The following is an 18575-nucleotide window of genomic DNA, read 5'->3' as shown; positions in this document are numbered from 1 at the left end:
TTGACGCAAGACTTTCAGACTCATCTAGCTCTTTGAGGCAGGACTTTCAGCCTCATCTAGCTCTTTGACGCTGGACTTTCAGACTCATCTAGCTCTTTGACGCAGGACTTTCAGACTCATCAGGCTCTTTGACGCAGGACTTTCAGACTCATCCTGCTCTTTGAGGCAGGACATTAAGACTCATCTAGCTCTTTGAGGCAGGACATTCAGACTCATCTAGCTCTTTGAGGCAGGACATTCAGACTCATCTAGCTCTTTGAGGCAGGACTTTCAGACTCATCTAGCTCTTTGAGGCAGGACTTTCAGACTCATCTATCTCTTTGACGCAGGACATTCAGACTCATCTAGCTCTTTGAGGCAGGACATTCAGACTCATCTAGCTCTTTGACGCAGGACTTTCAGACTCATCTAGCTCTTTGAGGCAGGACATTCAGACTCATCTAGCTCTTTGACGCAAGACTTTCAGACTCATCTAGCTCTTTGACGCAGGACATCTGAGTGTGATAAAGGCAAAGATATCTTTGGATAATTCTATAAAGTGGCAAATACCTGGTACAGAAGTCTTGTAGACAAAATAACCCTAATTATTATCATTTAAAAATATATTTTTTTTTATTTAACTAGGCAAGTCACATTTTTCCATTAAGTTGATTTGATTGTTGTTGTTTGTTTTATACCCAAATGATTGATTTGAATTCTATAGGTTGTTTTGCTATGTGTGATGTTGTCAGACCAACACATGACTTTGGAGATGCTTCTGTTTTCTTTCAGCCATCAATGAGTTCCCTGAGGATATCTTCACCACCTACCAACGCACAAGAGGAGCTGTGCTGCTGCACATATTTGCGGTATGTGCAGCAGGTTTACCATGTGGTTCAGTAAATCAGGAATGTGTTGCGACTGTGTGTGTGTATGTGTGTATGTGCATGCTTGCTTATATGGGGCATGTTTCTGGTGTGTGTGTGTCCATCCATGCTCTAATTAGTGGACTAAAATATTACCCTGCTGTGTCCTGACCACTTCATTCAGGATAAGTTGTGCAGCTCTGACAATTATAAATATTCTGTCAGCCGGGTGTCGTTGTGTATGACCTGGTATCTTCCTGTCATGTGATGTCCTGGGCTGTGCTGTGAACAACACGGGTTGGTTTGGACACAGTGCCCCAGGCAGGGCCTGTCATCGCAACCTTACACAACAGAAGTCACATTTATGCAGCCTCAGATGACTCTGCTCTCTTTTTGGCAGGAACAACAACCTTCTACTTTGTGAGGGAAGGATATAGTATAGCAGGATATATGGATATATGTTTCTCTCTCTCTCTCTCTCTCTCTCTCTCTCTCTCTCTTCTCTCTCTCTCTCTCCCTCTCTCTCTCAGGCCTTGTACATGTTTCTGGCCTTGGCAATCGTCTGCGATGACTACTTTGTGATGTCGTTGGAGAAGATCTGTGAGGTGGGTGAATTGGAGTCCCAATAACAACCTCCTCTAGACCATAAACCTCCTTATATAAATCATTTGAAATTCCTTATATTAAGCAAACAAGACGGCATGATTTTATAGCATTTTTTATTTATTTACGGATAGCCAGGGGCATGCTCCAACACATACTTTACAAACAAAGCGTTTGTGTTTAATGAGTCTGCCAGAGCAGAGGCAGTAGGGATGACCAGGGATGTGTGTGAATTGGACCATTTTCCTGTCAAACTGTAACAAGTACTTTTGGGTGTCAGGGAAAATGTATTGAGTAAAAAGTACCTTATTTTCCCAAGGAATGTAGTGAAGTATCAAGTAAAAGTTGGCAAAAATATAAATAATACAGTGAAGTACAGATACCCCAAACAACTACTTAAGTAGTACTTTAAAGTATTGTTACTAAAGTACTTTACACCGCTGATTAATGGTTAATGTATGAGACTTCAGTATGAGACTGTGCTTATTCCCTCTGTGTGTCTGTTAGAAACTGGACCTGAGTGAAGATGTGGCAGGAGCTACGTTCATGGCTGCTGGCAGCTCAGCACCAGAGCTGTTCGCCTCGATTATAGGTGAGACGGGCTGTCTGATACTCTCACACAAACACACTTACACTGTACAATACCATTAGTAGTATGTAGACTGTGTGTTCAATTCTCCACATTGAGTAAGTTTCAGATCAATATTGTCTAAGAGGTGATCATATTGGGTGGCTCTCTCTTTACCACACTCTCATTCTCTCTCTCTCTCTCTCTCTTCCTTTCTCTCTTCTCTTCCTTTCTCTCTTCCTTTCTCTCTCTTTCTCTCCTCAAGGTGTGTTTATCACTCATGGAGATGTGGGTGTTGGAACCATAGTGGGCTCAGCAGTATTCAACATTCTATGCATCATCGGTGTGTGTGGAATCTTCGCTGGGCAGGTGTGTTTGTTTGCGTGCGTGCAATCTCCATGTGCCTCAGTCTGTATTAGTGCACACTGCCAGAAGGAGACCATTGTCTTAATCACGAATCACACATACTGCATGCTATAACACATGCTATCTTATGCCCAGTGGCGTAGTGCAGATTTGCACCGAGCAAGAAGTCTGGGTTACTTCTATTTGTTTCCTGCCCGTGAATTTGATGGCAAATCAGTTATTTCAACATAGCTCGCTAACAATGCTAGCAAGCTAGTTAGCTAGTGTGTTTGATTTGAAAACACCAACCTGTTCTTTGGTTGTTTCTACATTCTCCTAACCCATGAGGACGACTGCATTGGATGACGAGCTGGCAGTGATGAATTCAATGCTCAGTCTGAGAATTCGACTGAAGTTTTGTGCCGCTGTCATCATTTAGTGAGTGGGAACTTCATCTCGTACAAGACCGAGTCAACGGCTATGGAGAAGTCGCAGTCAGATGGCGGGGAAGGCGAGGTGCCGGTGAGACGCCTTGAATGGAGAGTGAACTGTGCTGCCTACCTACCACTGAAGGACCTGCTCATCTCCCCCTTGTTGACAAACCCCTCCCTCTGCTTGACTGTCACCCCATCTGTTGGAGGCTTGAAAATCCCAAAACGTTCAACTAGCTGACAGTTGTCGTAGTCCAGACCTACTCTCTGTTATGTAGCTACATATATATTTTATTTTCAAGCACCTTCAGATTTTTGTAATGAAAAGCTCTATATAAGCTGAATAAATAATAATAATAATTAATAGTATTATTATGAGTGTCAAGTGTCAGTAGTGCACAGAACTGAGTAAAATAACATACTTTACTCGTGAAAATAATCAGCCAATAAATCCACACAGGGATAACAAACCCTAAGACAAAATACTAACACAAAACCAGGAACAATCACGCACAAAACATAACAAGAACCAGAGGGTTAAATAGGGAAATAATAATAACGTAATGGGAACCAGGTGTGTACACTCAAGACATAACAAATGGAAACAGAAACGTGGATCGGTGGCAGCTAGAAAGCCAGTAACGACGACCGCCGAACGCCACCCAAACAGGGAGAGGTACCAACTTCGGCGGAAGTCGTGACAATGAGGCTGAGAGAAAACGTTGCAGTTTTAAAGCACATTTCCTGTCATTCTAAACATCTTTCTTCATGGCTTATGACGTGTTCATATGCTATCTGGGGGGGGCCCGACCTCCGGGGTACCCCAAACCCCAACCCAAATAACACATACACTATTAGATGTGTATATATACAGTATATACAGTTGTGTACCAGACAGATGCCCACATTATCCTAGCAAGGGTTTTAACCTAAAACAGTTAAACTGTCATCATGTTTTTAAACTGTGTTTTGTCTGTTAACTGCTACCGAGCAAAAAGCCGTTCTGGTCTGGTTGCATTTAAAGTGCTGCCTGCTGCCTGCAGCCTCAAAGACTATCAACTGCTTTTGACCGGACAGAAGAAACAACGATAGCACTGAGGAGTAGACTTTTGTTATTAAAAATGGCTTTGTTTTGTAGCTGCTGAAGGTTTTTAACTCGTGCACATTTTTCTAAAGGAGAACGCTAATGGTATTTGCTTCAATGGTTTGTATTAATTGTTCATTTTAATGGAACTGGTTGGGTTGCCTTAAGCTCTGTGACCCAACGTCACCCTTAGTCATCTCACTACTGTATTACTGTAGCTGCGTCGTTCCACCAAATGACTGCCTTTTGCATCCCTTTGATATTTTAAGTAAAAAATTATGCACCAATATTGCATTTTAGAAGCCTGTTATATTCAATGAAGTGCCCTTTAATATAGACCACATGGAGAATTCAATAAATCTGATTTTTTTAAATAAAATGAATAAAATTCTGCATTTTGACATTTCCTTCCGTACAACCTTTGTGACGTCCAGGAAGATTTTAACCCCCCTAACCCCAACATTTCTCCAAGTTTTCACCATCATTGTAAAGCCCTCGTTATTTTGTTACATTGACAAAGTCATTTCTTAAGATTATTATTTATTGCATGTGATTAGTGATTCATTTGAAGCTTTAAAATAAACATTTTTTTATGGTCAACCATGTTATGTGAACTGAACTCCCGTTTTAATATGGTAAACTATTCCTTTATAAATATTTCCTTCAAAAGAAACATTGAACATCTAATAGTCAAATCATAGTATAAAAGCAGGTGCTTCTACTCTTTTTCACAATTATTTTGTGTTTTGTGGTGGAAAACTGAGTGGGCCGAGCATAGCACATCAACTGTGTTACCCATAGATAGACAGGCTAGAAATGTTTTAATAATTTAAAAAATGGTGAATCTTGCATTCAATTGCCCCTCCCTGTTTCACACAACAAGGTTCCATTTCCCCAGTCACAAAGGGACTTGTGGCTGATTTTGGCTGAAATCTTCAACCCTGTTATGGTCAACCCTGTTATTTTATTTGACACTTAATAGGCACTTACTATAGTCATTTTTTATTTAACCTCTTGAGATGGGAAAACATGTTTTTTATTAAGTTTAACATGTGCTCTTTACGACAGAATATTACAACTCTTTTTCACTAAGTTACACTTCTCAAAAGGCACCAAATTGGTGGAACGACTTAGGTATTGTAGCGAGGTGTCCTTGACTTGGACAGTACCTTTGTTTTCCTTAACCTTTCAGCCTCCATAGTGCTAATGTAACCCTTTATGATATCACATATCACAGCTGAGTTGATATGTCAACATCAAGGTTACAAAGCTACACAACACTAAAATAACATGCGATCTAACCACAATGGCCAAGAGGATAGTCTATTTCCACGGTTCATGGAACAACTTGATATAGTGAATGTGCGTATTGAATATAGTGTATATGACTCTTGTTGACCTAGTGTTTAATCTAAGAACGTGCACAAAAAGAATGTGAAATCGATTTCACACTTCCTCGCTCACCACCCTTTCGCTCTCTCCCTCTCTTTCTGTCTCTCTCGGTCTCTATCTGTCTCACTCCTCCTTTTGTCTTTCTCTCTCCTCTCTCTCTTTCACCCCTCTCTCAACCTTCACCTGCTTTATTTCTCTTTCTCCTCTCCTCCTTCTGCCTTGTTCTCTCTCTCATCCAGGTGGTGTACCTGACTAAGTTTGCAGTGTTCCGTGACTCGTTCTACTACACTCTGTCTGTGTTGGCATTGATTGCAGTGAGTAGCTGATCATCTCATCTCTAGTCTACTTTACATAATGAGGCCATTCAGACTGATAGAGCCCCCAGTGGCTGTTAAACCTTAATTTACTGTCTAACTGTCTAGCCCACTGGGCTAATAGAGGGTTGTGGGGAGGAGATGGTCAAGCAGCTGCTTGTGTGTGTGTGTGTGCGTGTGTGTTTCTGGGACTCTCTGTAATATAAAAAGAACTGGGTCCCATATATATGTTTCAAGCATCTCAGAGTAGGAGTACTGATCTAGGATCAGGTCCCATCTGCCCATGTAATCCTATTAGTTGGGATCTTCAAGGCAAAACTGAGCCTAAGTCAGCACACCTACTCTGAGAAACTTGATACATACAACCCCTGTATGTTATTGTAGAAGACACTGCATACCGTTTCATACTTTACATAATGAGGTCATTCAGACAGAGTGCCCCTAGTGGCTGTTTAACCTTCATTTCCTGTCTACTCCACTGGGTTCATAGAGAGATAGAGGCCAAGTGGGCTGATAGACAATCATCATGAGATTAAGAGAGTAGTACAGAGAGAGATGTCACAGAGACTTCAGAAACTCACTGCATACTATGACATTGCTTTTATAGTAAACAGTGTACAGGAAATGTTGCTTTCTCACAGCATCTGTCTGACAGTAAATAGACACACTTGATGCATCGCGACTTTCAAGTTTTTCTGAGAAAAAAGTTGATGCTCTTCTCCCTAAAAGTATGTACTGTTTAATGAATGATTTGTTTTATTAAATGTTTTCCCTCTTTCATTTTGTCAGTTCATCTATGATGAGAAGATAGTGTGGTGAGTACCCCGCTGTGTGTTTACCTTGTGTCTCAGCAGAGGGTGCATGTGTGTGTGTGTGTGTGTGTGTGCGCACCTGCAGACATGTGACTCTAGTCTGTCTGTCTCTGCAGGTGGGAGAGCTTAGTGCTGGTAGTGATGTACTTTGGGTACATTCTGATCATGAAGTGAGTTCCACTGGGACCTGTTCCTTCCTGCCTCAAAGACACACACACACACACACACACACACACACACACACACACACACACACACACACACACACACACACACACACACACACACACACACACACACACACACACACACACACACACACACACACACACAGTAGAGCACCTGAGCGCACGCAACAAATAGTAAAATACACTTATATACTCATACTTTGCACACACTAAGTTACATAAACTCTCAACTGAATATGTAAAACCTTTTCTCTTTTCTCACATCAGATTTAACACCAGCATCCAGAACTATTTCTCAGGGAAGGAAGACAAGAGCTTGGCCAACGGTAACACGGTGATCAGCAGCGAACTGGAAGATGGTAATGCTTGTTATGACAGTTACATATGGGATGATCTGTCCAAGCCGTTACTCTCTCCAGGTAAAGGTAACCAGACAGGCTTTATGGTCACCTCTCAGCCAACCCTCTGGCACTCTGACTGGCCTTCTATCAAAACAACTACTCTACTGCATCTGGCTGCTCTAGTAAACCTAGAAACTACTTTCAGGCCCTACTCTTGACTCTTCCTATCTGGTTTAACATTGTCAACAGTCCTCTCCACTTTGGCTTGATGTCGTTCGTACCCCTTTGTAAACTCTTAGATCTGATCCTTCAAACAGAGTTACAAACATATCTTTTCTATAACTATTTTAGACTTTCACCATGTCTTTAACCGAGTGACTCTGAGAGCTCTCCTCTCCTGTCTGGTCAAGTAGAACCAAGCTAACCTCCCTGCTGCCGTGTGGCAACCCTGTCGCTACTGTATAGAAGCCTGTCTGTTTAGCCTTACTAAACCTACCTGCCTGCCGTGACCTGGCCTGTCAGATGTGAGATGTATTGCTGTGCCGTGCTATGCTGTGCCCTGTCTCGCCCTCTTCTGCTGTGTCAAGTACAGTCCATTATTCCAGAGTCACAACATGTGCATGCATCTGTAAGGGTGTGTGTTGGTGCATGTGTGTGTGGAGACATTTATATGTGTGCGTGACTGTGTGTATGGTATGTGTGTGTGCCTGTGTGTGCTTGCGTCTGTATGAGTGTGTGTGTATATGTCACACACACTCACACACACACACACACACACACACACACACACACACACACACACACACACACACACACACACACACACACACACACACACACACACACTGAAGGTTTTAGTCTGCCTCACTCTGATGGCTGATGTGATCTCATCTGACAGTGTCTTCAGGGGTCCTTCAATGGGCCTTGAACTGGGCCCAGTGGGGCCCACTCTGCTGTCACACAAACACTTTAACTACACCTCCTGACATACGGTATCCTCCGGTTGTTTCAAGTTTCAAGTTGTAATGCCACGTGCACAATTACAGTGAAATGCCTTTCTTGCAATCTACAAACCCAACAATGCAGTAATCAATATCAATGTAGCACCAAAAATAACATACGGTAAAACAAAAACACAGGAAATAAAAATAAGAAGTAAGAAGAACACGAGAAAGTAACTAGCTGGTGTGTGTGTGTGTGTGTGTGTGTGTGTGTGTGTGTGTGTGTGTGTGTGTGTGTGTGTGTGTGTGTGTGTGTGTGTGTGTGTGACAGGGAGTCTGCTGGTCTGGCATGTGAGTGTATTTGGCACGTCTGTCTGGTCATCCTTGAAAAAGGCATGTCTTTGTGGTTGTATACAGTACTGTAAGAGTAGAACAGCATGCCATCTTCTTCGTCTTGGTTGGTGTGTACAGTTAGTCCTACTTGATGCGTCTGTCTGTGTGTGCTCAGTATCTCACCATCTCTGTGTATCTCCAGTGAAGCCCACTAAGAGGTACAGTCGTAGCTCTGTGGTGATGGTAGATGAGATTATCAACTCCAGCCCTCCTAACTACCGTTTCCCCGATGCCGGCCTGCGCATCATGATCACCAACCACTTTGGCCCCAAGACACGTCTCCGCATGGCTAGCCGCCTCATCATCAATGAGGTGGGTGAGGTCACTGAGGTCGGGGGTCCGTCAGGCTTATTGGAGAGGAGCTCAGTTAAAGTGATTTACTTAGAAGTTAAGAAAGCTTGGCTAGCTCAGTTATTTTTCTAGTGTACATCAAATCAAATGTTATTGGTCACATACATGTTTTTAGCAGATGTTGTTGCGGGTGTAGCGAAATGCTTGTGTTTCTATCTCTAACAGTGCAGTAATATCTAACAAGTAATATCTAACAATTTCACAACAATACACACAAATATAAAGTAAAGGAATGGAATTAAGAATATATAAATATTTGGATGAGCAATGTTAGAGCGGCATAGACTAAGATACAGTAGAACAGAATAGAATACAGTATATACACTGCTCAAAAAAATAAAGGGAACACTTAAACAACACAATGTAACTCCAAGTCAATCACACTTCTGTGAAAACAAACTGTCCACTTAGGAAGCAACACTGATTGACAATCAATTTCACATGCTGTTGTGCAAATGGAATAGACAACAGGTGTAAATTATAGGCAATTAGCAAGACACCCCCGATAAAGGAGTGGTTCTGCAGGTGATAACCACAGACAACTTCTCAGTTCCTATGCTTCCTGGCTGATGTTTTGGTCACTTTTGAATGCTGGCGGTGCTTTCACTCTAGTGGTAGCATGAGACGGAGTCTACAACCCACACAAGTGGCTCAGGTAGTGCAGCTCATCCAGGAGGGCACATCAATGCGAGCTGTGGCAAGAAGGTTTGCTGTGTCTGTCAGCATAGTGTCCAGAGCATGGAGGCGCTACCAGGAGACAGGCCAGTACATCAGGAGACGTGGAAAAGGCCGTAGGAGGGCAACAACCCAGCAGCAGGACCGCTACCTCCGCCTTTGTGCAAGGAGGAGCAGGAGGAGCACTGCCAGAGCCCTGCAAAATGACCTCCAGCAGGCCACAAATGTGCATGTGTCTGCTCAAACGGTCAGAAACAGACACCATGAGGGTGGTATGAGGGCCCAACGTCCACAGGTGGGGGTTCTGCTTACAGCCCAACACCGTGCAGGACGTTTGGCATTTGCCAGAGAACACCAAGATTGGCAAATTCGCCACTGGCGCCCTGTGCTCTTCATAGATGAAAGCAGGTTCACACTGAGCACATGTGACAGACGTGACAGTCTGGAGACGCCGCGGAGAACGTTCTGCTGCCTGCAACATCCTCCAGCATGACCGGTTTGGCGGTGGGTCAGTCATGGTGTGGGGTGGCATTTCTTTGGGGGGCCGCACAGCCCTCCATGTGCTCGCCAGATGTAGCCTGACTGCCATTAGGTACCGAGATGAGATCCTCAGACCTCTTGTGAGACCATATGCTGGTGCGGTTGGCCCTGGGTTCCTCCTAATGCAAGACAATGCTAGACCTCATGTGGCTGGAGTGTGTCAGCAGTTCCTGCAAGAGGAAGGCATTGATGCTATGGACTGGCCTGCCCGTTCCCCAGACCTGAATCCAATTGAGCACATCTGAGACATCATGTCTCGCTCCATCCACCAACGCCACGTTGCACCACAGACTGTCCAGGAGTTGGCGGATGCTTTAGTCCAGGTTTGGGAGATCCCTCAGGAGACCACCTCATCAGGAGCATGCCCAGGCGTTGTAGGGAGGTCATACAGGCACATGGAGGCCACACACACTACTGAGCCTCATTTTGACTTGTTTTAATGAGGACATTACATCAAAGTTGGATCAGCCTGTAGTGTGGTTTTCCACTTTAATTTTGAGTGTGACTCCATATCCAGACCTCCATGGGTTGATACATTTGATTTCTATTGATAATTTTTGTGTGATTTTGTTGTCAGCACATTCAACTATGTAAAGAAAAAAGTATTTATTAAGAATGTTTCATTCATTCAGATCTAGGATGTGTTATTTTAGTGTTCCCTTTATTTTTTTGAGCAGTGTACTTATGAGATGAGTAATGCGAAATATGTTAACATTATTAAAGTGACTAGTGTTCCATTATTAAAGTGGCCAGTGATTTCAAGTCTATGAATATAGGGCAGCAGCCTCTAATGTGCTAGTGATGGTGTAATGGTTTTAGCAAGGATCAGGGATCAGACCAAGATGCGGCGTGGTAAGTGTCCATGGATGTTGATTTAAAAACATAATCTGAACACTCAACGACTACAAAACAATAAACGTGACCCTAACGAAACAGTACCGTGTGGCGAACAAACACAGACACGGAAACAATCACCCACAAAACAACAGTGAAACCCAGGCTACCTAAATATGATTCTCAATCAGAGACAACTAACGACACCTGCCTCTGATTGAGAACCATACTAGGCCGAACACAGAAAACCAACCTATAAACACAAAGCATAGAATGCCCACCCAACTCACGTAAAACAAACAAATAACACAAGAACTAGGGTCGGAACGTGACAGATGGCTATTTAACAGTCTGATGGTCTTGAGATAGAAGCTGTTTTTCAGTCTCTCGGTCCCAGCTTTGATGCACCTGTATTGACCTCACCTTCTGGATGATAGCGGGGTGAACAGGCAGTGGCTCGGGTGGTTTTTGTCCTTGATTATCTTTATGGCCTTCCTATGATATCGGGTGCTGTAGGTGTCCTGGAGGGCAGGTAGTTTGCCCACAGTGATGTGTTGGGCAGACCCGACCCCACCACCCTCTGGAGAGCCATGCGGTTGCGGGCGGTGCAGTTGCCGTACCAGGCGGTGGTACAGCCCGACAGGGCCTTCTTCACTACACTGTCTGTGTGGGTGGACCATTTCAGTTTGTCAGTAATGTGTATGCCGAGGAACTTGGAGCTTTCCACTTTCTCCACTGCGGTCCCGTTGATGTGGATAGGTGGGTGCTCCCTCTGCTGTTTCCTGAAGTCCACGATCAGCTCCTTTGTTTTGTTGATGTTGAGAGGTTACTTTCCTGGCACTACACTCCCAGGGCCCTCACCTTAACAGTAGTAAGCTAGGTCTACTGGAGAAAAGTACATTGAAGGACGATTTACTATTGTAGAAAGCTAGGAGATGAGTACAACTTCAAGTGATAATTAGCCGGTGGACTGCATGCTATAATCATACTTGGCACATCATATCTAGTAGAACCAGAACTGTGTTGGTGAAAATATCCTGGGGGATATTCAGAAAACTTTACTAGCTCATAAAGTAACTGTTTAGAGAGGGGAAACACATACATACATACAGATGTTGAATGTGTGTGTGTGTGTGTGTATGTGTGTGTGCAGCAACAGAGGTTGGTGCAGGCATCTAACGGTGTGGACAACGTGACCATGGTGATCACGGATGGTAAACCTGAGACCTTGGAGAACGGCACTGTACCAGAGGAAAAGACTGTTGAGGAAGAGGAGGGAGAATCCCTGAATTCACCCTTCACCGTCCCTGGTGTGTGGGAGTGTGTGTGTGGTGTGGGAGTGTGTGTGTGCATGTATGTGTGTTATATCTTCAATTACATTGGCTGGTAAACCAATAAGCTACTTTTACACACTTTCACACCTTACTGAAACGGAACACTCACCTCCTCAGTGTACTCCATTGGTTGTAATGAAGCTGATCTGCTGTTCCTTGTTCCCTCCACCAGGGGGCTGCAGGGAGACAGTGAAGTGGATGATCTCCTGGCCCATCCTGCTGCTACTCTACTTCACTGTGCCAAACTGTGCCAAGCCTCGCTGGGAACGCTTCTTCATGCTCTCCTTCTTCCTTTCCACCGTGTGGATCGCCGTCTTCTCCTACTTCATGGTCTGGATGGTGAGACGCGTTGGACATTCTTTAGAACTTACATGTCACTTTCATTTTGTGTTCCAAACCAGAGTTGAAAAAGTTTGATCTTTATACAAATGATCAGTGATGAGACTTCCTGATAACCAATCAGGTAGGGAATCTCTCTCTTCTAGTCGTTAGCTAGCTCTGACACAGTGCTAGATATAGGCTACCAACCAAGGTGCAGGTTGTTTGGAAGATTTCTGTTGAATCCGTTAAATGTGTGTCTGTGTGCAGGTCACCATAATTGGCTACACTCTGGGCATCCCTGATGTGATTATGGGAATCACCTTCCTGGCAGCAGGCACCAGTGTCCCCGACTGTATTGCTAGCCTGATCGTTGCTCGACAAGGTACATCACTGCACTCTTTTTTTCCTTATCTCTGTATCTCTTCAAAATCTTTAAAAAAAATTGTACCAGTGTACAGTATACTGTATAGCCTGTACAGAATTTTCCATATCTTTATGTCTATCCCTCTCTAGGTCTTGGGGATATGGCAGTTTCCAACACCATTGGTAGTAATGTCTTTGATATCTTGGTGGGACTGGGGCTCCCCTGGGCGATACAGACCATGGCTGTGGACTATGGTTCTGAGGTAAACAAACTTTGTCTTTTCCCTTCAATGGGCCTATGTTACTACTGCTTATCAATACTTCATGCCTCTTGATCTAAAATTATTTATTTCTCTCTCTAGGTGATGATCAATAGCAGAGGGCTGGTCTACTCTGTGGTGCTTCTTCTGGGCTCTGTGTTTCTGACAGTGAGTTAAAGGAGACGTCTCTCTCGCTCTCTTCGCTCTCTCTCTCTAACAGTCTGTCCCTCTGTGTCTTGCAGGTTCTGGGGATCCATGTGAATCATTGGAAGTTGGACCTGAAGCTGGGTGTGTACGTGCTGGTGATGTACGTCATTTTCCTGTGTTTCTCCATCATGATCGAATACAACGTGTTCACCTTCGTCAATCTGCCAATGTGTCTGGAGCAGCTGTAGGACGGCCTACACCACCAGACAGGTGTCCCTGATGAATTATAGACTCACATAGCCCTCTGAATCTAAACTTGGCCACTCACTACTCAATCATTTCTATCCTGAAATCCCCCCCCCTCACACACACAGACATACACTCCTTTTAACACCCCTTTTTCATTCCAGATGTAAATGTCTGCCCTTGCTATATCCCTTTTCCATTCCTTCACTATCTATCAATAATATAGAGATCCCTAGATACATACATTCATTCACAATATCTTCAGTTCCCCAAACACTCGCTCTACATGTTTTTCTGCTGTCAATGAGAAGAGGAGATATCAACAGAACCGTATGGATTCTCCTTACTAACCCAGAGGAACCGAAGGCTACTCTTTTGTCTTTCCCTCCAGAACCCAACTCACCGTCCAAAGGAGAGATACACAGCTCACCTCTACACAGAACCCATCTAGCTGAAACCCTCCTAGTCTTCACAACATAACCCGGGACCACCATTACACTTCCTATGCTTCCATCCTCCTCTGTTTGTATCTCATCCGGTCTCAGAAATATTTTTGGGGTCAGGCAGCTCACCGGCCTCCATCCCTCCATCCCTCCATCCCTACTAAAGAAAAGGACCCAAGCATTTATGAATTCTTCATTTATTGCCATTTTGATTTATTCTATTATCTTCTTCCTTTGGAAGTAAAACAAAACATACATTTCATGAACATACTGCACTTTAGATGTTGCGCGTGAAAAGAAGTAGAGTATATATATGACATAATATATTATATTTTTCAGTGTTGCACTTCATTGTTGTGGTTCAATAAGGAGAGAGAGGGGGAGGCAGCATGTGCCAAATCCTCTCTTTCGCTGGCAGGAAGAGGGGAGTCCAGGGGAGAACCTGTCATTCTTCTGTTTCTGGACACTCCAACTGCAAGAAACTGCTGACCAAGACATTGATACGCCATTTCCTGTGTTTGAGTGTGAGTGAAAGTAGGTGAGACATTGCAAGGAAGGGAGGAGAGTCTCCTCTATTAGTATTCAGCACCACTGTGGAGAGGAGAACACATATTGGAAGACTATGCCCCATTGGTGCTTGGTGGATGCTGATTTAACACAAAGCTCAAGTGTACCGAGAGAACAGGACTTGGGCCCAGCCGCTTTGGCTGAGGAAAAGCATGGATTTATTTTGGCGTGTTGATTGCTGTTCATGTTGATTTGTTTTGATTGCTTAATTGTGTGTTTGATATCTTCAGCTCCTTCAGCTTGTGTTCTTCTGTCTGAGGCCCGATCCATCAGATACAATACAGACACATTCAGTTTCCTCGCCTCCCTGTGCTCCAGCCTGTCCGTCTCGGCGAGCTGAAGAGCTGCTGCTGATGATAGGGATCTGTGCTTCACAATGGTACACTTCTTTGTGTTGTGTGTTTGTTTATATGTAAATACGACCTGTCATGCACAAGCTGAGGTTCTCTCGGTGTGAACCCAGTGCTACCTTAATTCTGCCAGTCGGGCAAGGAGGGGCAAGTGGGATGCAGTTCCTGTGTAGATATTTTAAACTGCTTCTGTCTTTCCCCTACCCTGCTCCAAGTACTTCTCTTCCTCCTCCTCACTTCTTTTTCTCCTCCTGGCTCTCTCTCATTGTGATTTTGTCTTCTCTAAATGCACAATGGGACATTTATTTACTTCTCCTGCGGAGCAGAAGCTTAGCGTGATGGGATCACTACCCTGTCCGTCCGTCAACCTCCAAATATTGGCAGCTACGAGTTGAGTTGCCCTCCGCCCATCTGACTGACCTTGTTAAGGGTCGTGTTCATCAGGGCACACAATGGAAAACACCTTAAACCGAAAAAGTGTTTCTTATTGTTTCAGTCCGTTTTCTTCTGTTTGGTACCTAATGAACACAACCCAGTTCAGGGGTTACTATGGGAGCAGAGGGTGGCATCTGTGTCAGTGTCAGTCATGACTGGGTGTTTCAGTGTTGAAAGGTTCTGTCACTGTTGTCTGTGTTAAAAGGCAGACGTTGGATGGAGTGTGTGGTATATACACTCAGTGGCTAGTTTATTAGGTACACCAATGGTTAGCTCCTACGCACAGTGAGTCACTTGGCCATGGCTTGCTATATAAAACAGGCAGACAGGCATCGGGGCATTCAGTTACTGTTCGATTGAACGTTAAAATGGTCATAACTAGTGACCTAAGCGACTTTGAGCATGGTTCGATTGTCGGTGTCAAGTGCACCGGTTCTGGTATCTCAGAAACGACCAGCCTCCTGGGCTTTTCACACACGACAGTCTAGTGTTTACCGAGAATGGTGTGACAAACAAAAAAGATCCAGTCAGCATCAGTCCTGTGGGCAAAAACAGCTCGTTGATGAGAAGTTGAAGGAGAATGGCAAGAATGGTGCAAGCTAACAGGTGGGCCACAAACAGGCAAATAAAGGCGCAGTTCAACAGTGGTGTGCAGAACGGCATCTCGAATCACACAACTCTTTGGTCCTTGTCACGGATGGGCTATTGCAGAGACGACCTCACTGGGTTCTACTCTTATCAGCTAAAAACAAGAAGTGGCTCCAGTGGGCACGCGATCACCAACACTGGACAACTGAGGAGTGGAAAAACATCACCTGGTCTGACAAATCCCGGTTCCTGTTGCATCATTCTGTTGGCAGAGTCAGGATTGGATATAAGAAGCATGAGTCCATGGACTCAGCCTGCCTGGTGTCAGCGGTACAGGCTGGTGGAGGTGGTGTAATGGTGTGGGGAATGTTTTCCTGTCACACGTTAGGTCCCTTGATACCAATTGAGCAATGTTTCCATCCCCTAAAGAATTGAGGCTGTTCTGGAGGCAAAGGTTGTCCGACCCAGTACTAGATGGGAATAACTAATAAACTAGCCACTGAGTGTATTATATAAACACATGTATGCAATCTCAATTAAAAGAGGACCAGTTAAGGGTGGTACAGTATATTATGCATTTGAGAATTTTTTTATTTATTGAAGCTGCTGAAAGCATTTATACTATACAAGTACATGAACTTATGCACACACATTTATGCATGCACAAAACACACACACACACACACTTGTCAAATGTTTACTCCCCATTCCCAAAGTACATATACACAAACTTTTCAAATGTTTACTCCCATGCTCACACACACACGCTCACACAGGCAATCTCATAAACACACACAAAATACATGTTCTTGTCTCAGTGGTAGTAGCTGGTGCATTGTTAAATGTTAAGTGATGATCTGATCTGACAGGAGGGTAATGTCAGTGTTGAACGAAAGCCAGATGAATGTTGCTACGGTCTGTTTATTATGGTCTGAGTTATGATGTCACCTACACCTTAGGTGCATGGTAAATAAACAAACAAACAAAGGGCAGGCTCTAGTACTGGTCTGGGTCATGTTCATTACAGCACGCAATGGAAAACATTTTGCAATAGAAACTAAAAGATTAATTTCTTATTGGACAAGAACAGATAGTCCCCTCCATGTTTCAGTCCATTTCTTAAATGTGGTGCCTAATGAACACAACCCTGGTGTGTTAAAGGCAGGTGGTATAAGACAATGGTGCCCTGCCTGTGCCCTGGATATTTGGCCATCCTCTTACAGTCTCATTGATGTCTTGTGTTTTATTCTGTACTGTATATTCTTATTGTAACCGGGATAGAAGCCTCTACTCCTGTATTTTTTGTGTGCAACTCTTAACTCCAAGAAACAAAAAAAAACATTTTGAAAATTGGTCTTGGAAAAGTGGCTATATGTTTTCAAATCTCACTTGATTTATTCCATCCCTAAAGCATTCTACTCATGTCATGAAAATAATATAATTTTGTGCCATGGGTTTTAGTTGTTATCACATATGAATTAAGGGATATGTGCATTTTTTGTAATCGTAACAATAACATTTTCAAATGAATGGATGAGCAGATCTAAGTGTAAATAATTTGTCACCAGGTGGGGGTCTCCTGTAGGGTCATATCCATGTTGTCAGTAAACAAACAATACACTGATGTTTATCATAGCTCTATAGGGAGTACAATATCTCACTAAATACCCACTTCTGTTGGTGAATACCTTTGTCAAAGAGAAACTTTGAGAGGAAGTCACCATTAAACTTGACTGCACTGTATGGCATGCATGAACACAACACGCACACACACACCTACTTTGGCTCTGTTGTTATACACACAATTGTGAGAGACTCTTAAGTGAATGTTCCCTGGCTCACTGTGAGTGAAGGGTCGTAAGGTAATTCATCAAAATTGATAAAAGGTAGGCTATAGAGTTATTACAAAAACAACTTAAATTTAAAACATTGGTGTTGAACTTGAATGTATTTGTCTTGCTATAAATGGATGTATCCAACCAATGCATTTTACTGTAAAGCAATAATCATCAAAGGATTTCAAAATATTTATGTATATTGTTAAATGAATCATGATTATCTACGAGATGGATGAGCTGGGTGACACATTAAATAATAATGTTGATAAATGCCTACTGTTGTCTTTAAAATGGCTTTCTTTGATCCTACAATGTGTACTTATACTGAACCAAAATATAAATGCAACATGTAAAGTGTTGGTCCCATGTTTCATTTGCTGAAATAAAAGATCCCAGAAATGTTCCATACACACAAAATGCTTATTTCTCTCAAATTCTGTGCACACATGTTTTTCCATCCCTGTTAGTGAGCACTTCTCCTTTGCCAAGATAATCCATCCACCTGATAGGTGTGGCATATCAAGAAGCTGATTAAATAGCATGATCATTACACAGGTGCACCTTGCCACAGATGTCTCAAGTTGAGTGAGCATGCAATTGGCATGCTGACTGCAGGGAATGTCCACCAGAGCTGTTGCCAGAGATTTGAATGTTCATTCTCTACCATAACCCGACCTCCAACGTCGTTTTCAAAAATGAGGCTGTACGTCCAACCACACCAGCCCAGGACCTCTGGCTTCGTCTGAGACCAGGCACCTGGACAGCTGATGAAACCGAGGAGTATTTCTGTCTGTAATAAAGTACTTTTGTGGGGAAACGCTCATTCTGACTGGCTGGGCCTGGCTCCCAGCTGGGTGGGCCTATGCCCTTCCAGGTCCATCCATTGCTGCGCACCTTCCCAGTCATGTGAAATCCATACATTAGGGCCTAATGAATTTATTTCAATTGACTGGTTTCCTTACATGAACTGTAACTCAGTAAAATCGTTGCATTTATATTTTTGTTTAGTATATCTTATGGATGATG

General features: G+C 43.4%; 1 protein-coding gene across 2 annotated transcripts in view; it reads left to right on the top strand.

The window, feature by feature from the left end:
- The window catches only part of LOC115138650 (sodium/potassium/calcium exchanger 4-like), a 44455-nt gene extending 26632 nt beyond the window's left edge, over nt 1-17823 (top strand). Inside the window, exons 3-18 of one of the 2 annotated variants that reach the window (XM_029675740.2) lie at nt 772-848; nt 1376-1450; nt 1956-2040; nt 2282-2385; nt 5508-5582; nt 6372-6397; nt 6511-6564; nt 6850-7007; nt 8400-8569; nt 11811-11967; nt 12164-12330; nt 12580-12694; nt 12826-12938; nt 13038-13103; nt 13178-13242; nt 13720-17823. In XM_029675740.2, coding sequence (XP_029531600.1) covers nt 772-848; nt 1376-1450; nt 1956-2040; nt 2282-2385; nt 5508-5582; nt 6372-6397; nt 6511-6564; nt 6850-7007; nt 8400-8569; nt 11811-11967; nt 12164-12330; nt 12580-12694; nt 12826-12938; nt 13038-13103; nt 13178-13242; nt 13720-13783 — 1571 coding nt within the window. In that variant the 3' untranslated portion in view covers nt 13784-17823. Of the gene's footprint in view, nt 1-771; nt 849-1375; nt 1451-1955; nt 2041-2281; nt 2386-5507; nt 5583-6371; nt 6398-6510; nt 6565-6849; nt 7008-8399; nt 8570-11810; nt 11968-12163; nt 12331-12579; nt 12695-12825; nt 12939-13037; nt 13104-13177 lie in introns of both variants that reach the window. The other variant, XM_029675739.2, reaches the window with a different exon arrangement.
- Nucleotides 17824-18575: the final 752 nt, after the last annotated feature.

This window comes from Oncorhynchus nerka, linkage group LG12, assembly GCF_034236695.1.
Source record: "Oncorhynchus nerka isolate Pitt River linkage group LG12, Oner_Uvic_2.0, whole genome shotgun sequence".
NCBI lineage: Eukaryota > Metazoa > Chordata > Actinopteri > Salmoniformes > Salmonidae > Oncorhynchus > Oncorhynchus nerka.
The sequence above is the reverse complement of the archived record's forward strand: the minus strand, read 5'-3'. Positions and strand labels throughout refer to the sequence as shown.